Source organism: Metarhizium robertsii (assembly GCF_000187425.2).
Source record: "Metarhizium robertsii ARSEF 23 chromosome Unknown MAA_Scf_24, whole genome shotgun sequence".
NCBI lineage: Eukaryota > Fungi > Ascomycota > Sordariomycetes > Hypocreales > Clavicipitaceae > Metarhizium > Metarhizium robertsii.
In genome coordinates this window covers 56,571-62,764 of record NW_011942165.1, presented here as the reverse complement: position 1 = coordinate 62,764, position 6,194 = coordinate 56,571, and the positions used below count along the sequence as shown (strand labels likewise).

The window sequence follows — 6,194 nt, the reverse complement described above, 5'->3', positions numbered from 1 at the left end:
AAGTTAGGCATATATACTTTTAACACTAGGTTCTTAGTCATGGTTCGAGTATGTGCCATCATGTAGCTTCTCCCGTTCCTTTAATTACTTATCCAGTCTCACAGGATTTCGGACTCTCCCATTACCATGTTGCATCTCTTTCAAAAGATCACACCAGGCACCTCTTGGACAACGTACCTCTACCACAGGCATGAGCGCATCCCGTCCTCCCACACCACCAACAGGGCCTGTGAAAGATGATGAATGGAGGTTCAAAACAATTACCTCGCCTTGCGAGTGGGTGGAGGACTACCGCCCAGGTGGCTACCACCCCGTTTTGCTCGGCGACATGTTCAATGATGGCCAGTACAAGGTGATTCGAAAGCTCGGCGAGGGCTCTTACTCAACTGTGTGGTTGGCTCGTGACCTGAAGTAAGGCCACCTTTGCATGAACTACCGCCATTTCTATTTATCCTCGTTACTTATTTCGTCCCAGAGACTCTAGATATGTCGCCTTGAAGATTCTTGTCTCGGCAAACCGGGCATCAGCTGAGCTGCAAATCTTGCACCACATTGTCAAAGCCGCACCAGCAAAGGCAGCCCAGCATATCACGCAGCTACTAGACAAGTTTGAACACCGCGGACCCAATGGTGTCCATACGTGCCTGGTACTTGAGCCCATGGGCCCGAGTGTGAATACCATGGTCGAGGAGTTGCCCCAGTTCAAACCTCGACTGTGGGGGATGGTGGTTCGCTATCCGATTCGGATGGCAAAGAGCATCCTCAAGCAATCATTACAAGCACTGGCATTTCTTCACGAGAATGGTATCGCTCATGGAGACTTTCAGCCGGGAAACATGCTCTTCGCTGTGGATAATATCGACATGCAACCCGAGGACGCGCTGCGTCAAGAGGAAAATGTGCAAACCGAGTCAATCTCGCCGCCAGTGCAGAGGCTGGACGGCAAACAAGACAAGTGGGCGCCTCGATATCTTTGTATCGCGCAGCCGCTGGCGCCCTTTACCGAGTATGAGAAAGGCTTCAAGATTAAATTATCCGACATGGGTGGCGGTTAGTACCTCTGGTGGCGGACGACCTCTCTTTATAGATGTCTACTTACGCTTTAAACAGCATACTTCTTTACGAACCCGCCAACAAAGTCCATTACGCCTCTCGGACTTCGGCCTCCCGAGTTGGTTCTTACCGGCGCCATCAATAAAACCCTTGATATCTGGAGTTTTGGCTGCCTCATTTTTGAGCTCATCACTGGACAACCGCTCTTCTGTGTACCAGGCTCCAAGTTTGAAGATGACAACCATCTCCTCTCTCTTACTGCCAGGCTCGGCGCCCGACCCGATGAGCTTTTTACGCACTGGAAGACGTCGACGCTCTATTTCACTGGGAGGGAGCTATTTAATTGTCAGCTCGGAGGGGTTGCGAAAGGCGGAGAACCGCTCATGCTGGAGCAGACGTCCATGGAGGACTGGTTCGATCAGGCATGCCCGGATCTTGATGAGGAGGAAGGGCGCCAAGTGAAGTCGTTGATTCGGAGGATTTTGCAGTACGATCCTGCCAACAGACCCTCGCCTGTGGAAATCTTGTCTGATCCGTGGTTTAGAGAGATGGAGGTGGAGAGCGGCCAGTCCAAATAAAGGTAACGAGAGTGCATGGCGAGTGGTATACCGTCAAGTAGACAAGTAAGAATCTGGCCATCTGTTTTGGCCAGAATTCCTACGGCGCCAGAATGTCAGCATTTTCGCAGTAAAAGGGGTGTGTATAGCATACTTACGAACATTTCAAAGTTTAGTATTCAGGGCAGATAAAATATTCCTTCTGCAGATTGAAGCCTCAAGAAGTGAAGGAAATTAGTTGTATTTGCGCAAGGTCACGGCGCTGGACAGGTAGCATACCAGGACTGGCGAGCCATCTATTCCCATCAAGACTAGTTTACTTCAAGCTCATAGCAACATTGTGCTTGAATCGTTGTTCTTGGGATTAGTGGTTGATATTCAAATACCAGTCCCTCAATGCGTGACTGATGCTCTCCCATTTATAACTCAGCTTGAACTCGGGGTATTATCTCGTTTCTTATAGCGCAGATTCAATTTAGCCTGAAAATCTTCATATTATTATCATCGTAGGCAATGGAATACATGAATCCGGCATGCCCTTCCAGACGCGGCACAAAGGTTGCTTAGGGTTCGAAATAACGAGGTGGTTTCTTGAAAAGGGATATCCCAATAACGAATGCACCTAGGCAAAGATAACGCAAATCGGTTAGCATTATTATGGATTCAAACACTCTGAAGTGTCAATCATGATTTTAGAAAAGTCTCAAGCTCAGACCTGCCGGCATAGCTTCACTGCGAGTAAATTCACTGCATGTACAAACGCAGAGGCAGCCTTCATTGCCAGCTCGTTGGACTTCTGCTTTGCTGGAATAGTTTGCTCCGCGTCAACTGGAATGCCTTTCAATCAGCGGCTTTATTGTTCCAGGTCAAGAAATGTTGCAGCTGAATACTGTTCCGGCAGTAACGGATCGCGTGTAGGGATAACCGAAGGATTCGAAGACGTCAATCTGCCATTTTCAGTACTCTTGGCTAGAGTTTGAACAGGTCACCTCTGTGATGAAGAGACTTGACAACCTGCACTACCGGAGATTTTCCTATTTTCCTCCACCTTAGGCTGCGAAGCTGCCAGCTGCTTGACAGCCGCCACTCGCCCATCGGATAAAAAAGTGCGTGGTACATGACTATGCGTACAGTTTTACATTGGGGGCCTCAGTCACCACCACCGAGCGCAATATTATTCTACTCAAACTATAAACACCCCAACTCTTTTCTTCTTTTCTCTCTTAACTTCTTTTCTTTTCTCTTCACACTGGTCCTTTCCTACTACCAAAATCCCCCAACACCATCACAGTTGTTACCGTCCCACGTCGAGTGGCATCTCTGGTTCCAGCATGGCCACTTTTCATCCCTTCCCTCGTCTACCATTCGAACTTCGTGCTATGGTATGGGCGTTGGCAGCCGAGCCTCGTAATGTTCAAATCACAGCCGAGTGCCATGAAGACATGGATCCTGAAGACTACGATTTTTATCCCGCCCTGTGCATCGAGCACCTATTCTCGCCGACACCTGTGCCAGCAGTCCTACATGCCTGTCGAGAAAGTCGCAAGCAAAGCCCATATGAGAAGTTATTCTACCTCGAAGAAACCGAATCATGCTACGTCTGGGTCAATTTTGACCTGGACATGCTCGACGTTGGCTTAGGTCCTCTCAGTTTTCTTTTCCTCAATAGATCCCGTATACGCCGGCTCAAGTTCGAGTAAGAGGACATTCAGAATGACTTGTGGGATGCTGCAGAATTCCAAGACTGGCAGTTCAAAAACTTGGTGGAATGTCATGTGGTTGTTGGAGATCTGCGCCAATGTGCGAGAATCTGGGAAGTAGATTTCTTGCCGTCTAAGAAGGAGAATTTTGTATTTATTGATAAGAAAACTGGCCAGATGATGAATAGTTGCGATCTTGACGATATGGTTCGGAGGTTATTTATTATGACACTGTTATATGAGGGCTCCGATCATGAGACCTAGGGCAAAAGTCTCGCACCATTTCCTGTATAATAAAGCTCTTTAGTCACCCAGGCTTCGAGGAAAACCAAGGATTTGTTTTTAGCCTTGGATTAGGAGACGAAGAAATTCGGAGGTTTTAGCATGATAGGCACGGGGGGCAATTGCTGTTGCTGAAACGCCGGGAATGTCACCTCAATATTGTTTCCCAATCATGAACCGAGCACACAATCCGATGCCTAATCAGTTGTACCTGTAGAATAATAAGAACGACGTGATAGAGCATGTCCATGTATTAAAGGCTGTAGTGATTGCCCGAGTTGTTCATAGCCCTTGACTGGGGGATCTGAGGGTTGGATGCGAGATGATCTGATCTGGACAAGTACAGCCTGAGAAGGCGCTTGCACTTGTTTGGACTGTCATTTCTCTTGTCGATTCTCATAGAACAGGAAGCGGTTGGTGTACTATATGTTAGTAAGGAGGAGTATCTGCTGCTTAGGGCGCAAAGGAACTTCGTCTCCCAGTAATTAGTTAGGTGCAGACTCGACATCAATTTCGGTCCGTTTATCTAGTGTTGAGCTTCCAAAAGCAGAGGACCCCCATCAGATAGAGATCCGTCATGCCCCTTGTCCCTATAACAGCCAGGGAGCAGCACTGGTTCGCTGGGGTGCAGTTGACTCAAGGAGCTCCAAAGACACGAAAAATGGACTCAAAATATTCCGAGAGCGTCACATATCGATGCTTTCGTTGGTTGAATGTGCGGTCCGCCCTTCTCAGGCGACAAGCTGTACCAGCCCTTCATTGCCCACGATGCAAGAATGCTCAAGGCCCCGATGGCCATGTGTGCGCAGAGTTGCTGCCTTTTGAGGTTTTATCCGACCTTGCCGCTTCTTCTCGCAGGCAGACAACTCCAGAATCCCAAAGATCGAAGTTACGGGAGCGGTTCTGCCCAGTGTATCACAGCAAAAAATGGACGTGGCCACGCCACCCGTATTCGCGTGTTAGTACCCCTTAGACTGTGCGACACAGTGGTCCTTCCGCAAAGACCTTAACTCTTGACTTGCACATTCTCGGGATCTTTTCCAGCATAGCTGAGCAGCTGTGCTGGATGGGGATAACGAGCCTGCCGTCTCGTCAGTTGCCGTCCTGGGAAGGGTTGTCGCCACAGCGTGGCGGAAGCCCCCAGCCAAAGATGACACACCGTAGTCTGGTATCAATTGATCTGTTCACTGTGGCAGGCACGGTTGGGACTGGGGGAAGAAAGCTGCTTTAGCAACATACGCCAGATTACCCTGTACGACTTTAACAGAACAAGACATTTAGTCGATATCCTGATCTGCCGCTGCATGAATTAACTCATAATGAGGATGAGTAGAACAGAAGTGAGGTCAACTTGCAAAGCCACACTATTTTCATCAGGATCGTTGTCATTCTGCTTGGCCCTCAACTTCCCATTAATTATGAGGCAAATTAGCCAAAATGCTTGTGCGTTTTTGCTAATTTCCTCGCTTCCAAGATGCATTCCAGTACACGCTACATAGCTTTACTATATTTTAATTGGGAAGTTTGCCACTTGGAGTCCGTCTCTCCTCTTGCCAATACTAGAAGAGGACACCAAGTTCTTAGTGATCCGAAATGCCAAGCCGCCTTCAGGTCACGGACCGGTCCGCCCCTAACGCCCCTGTCTCTCTTGCATGTAGCCAATCGCTGTCGGCGTCCGTGTCAAAATGGGACAAGGCCAACTGCCGACCGGGGCATTTGCAGAAAAAAGCCCGCCCAGGCTTCGAAATGCATCTCCGTTTCTTCCATGCTCTAGCAAGTTTTTTTTAAACAAAGGTCTCCCCGCATTCACTTTCTGCCTGTGGAATTTGTACAGTTCACCTATTGTCAATGGCTTCTTCCGCCGCAGCTGCCCCTGTCTTCAAGCTGCAAGGGCCAAATTCGCCCAAATTTGCGAAGCATCCAGTGTCCCGGGAGCTTCCACCAGAGTTATTCACCATGTCGCAACTACCTTCAAGCATAACTAGAGCTGTCATGTCCCCATGTCGGGCTGTCCGACGGAAGTGCCCAATGCAGAGAAGGTGTGCCAAAGTCTGTACAGTGTCCGAAAGAGGAAATTATACTCCGTAAGATGCGGAGAAATCTCCAACTCCGACGGCAGTGTCACATCGTCATCCTTTGCCGACCACAACAATCCCCATCCTGCTCTCCTCACCAACAGCCAGCCTAACTTTACAAATGCCGTGCCGGCTCCAGGCCAGCCATGGAACTGGCCAATCTGCCAACGGAGCTGCTGCTACACATCGCCAAAGCCCTTGATCGAGACCGAGACATTTACGCCCTCTGCCGCACCAGCCGGGGCTTTTACAGCCTCACGGTAGACTACCTCTACCGACACAACGCAACCGCCCCCAACATTGAGACAAGCGCAATCCTCTGGGCCGCCAAGCACGGACGAGTCTTGACGGCCGAAAAGGCCCTACTGGCCGGCGTCGACGTCAACACACCGCAGGGCCCGTCAGGCACCCTGCCTCTCGTGGAAGCCGTGCGCTTCGGAAACGCCCTCATGGTCCGGCTGCTCCTCGCCAAGGGCGCGGATCCCAACGTGCTGCACGGCAAAGCAGGCACCGTCCTCCACACCGCC

At 49.8% G+C, this 6,194-nt stretch overlaps 3 protein-coding genes across 3 annotated transcripts in view; all 3 read left to right on the top strand.

Moving 5' to 3' along the window:
• Positions 1–190: 190 nt before the first annotated feature.
• MAA_10251 (serine protein kinase) lies at positions 191–1,631 on the top strand (the record flags this gene model as incomplete). Its single annotated transcript, XM_007828249.1, has 3 exons — positions 191–411; positions 476–1,050; positions 1,111–1,631. The coding sequence occupies 3 exons, from the start codon at positions 191–193 to the stop codon at positions 1,629–1,631; spliced, it is 1,317 nt and encodes a 438-aa protein (XP_007826440.1).
• A 1,310-nt stretch (positions 1,632–2,941) lies between these two features.
• MAA_10250 (uncharacterized protein) lies at positions 2,942–3,310 on the top strand (the record flags this gene model as incomplete). Its single annotated transcript, XM_007828248.1, has 1 exon — positions 2,942–3,310. The coding sequence occupies one exon, from the start codon at positions 2,942–2,944 to the stop codon at positions 3,308–3,310; it is 369 nt and encodes a 122-aa protein (XP_007826439.1).
• Positions 3,311–5,813: 2,503 nt separating this feature from the next.
• The window catches only part of MAA_10249 (uncharacterized protein), a gene marked incomplete at both ends in the record, with an annotated part of 1,246 nt that continues 865 nt past the window's right edge, over positions 5,814–6,194 (top strand). Inside the window, one exon of the mRNA XM_007828247.1 lies at positions 5,814–6,155. Coding sequence (XP_007826438.1) covers positions 5,814–6,155 — 342 coding nt within the window. The remainder of the gene's footprint in view (positions 6,156–6,194) is intronic.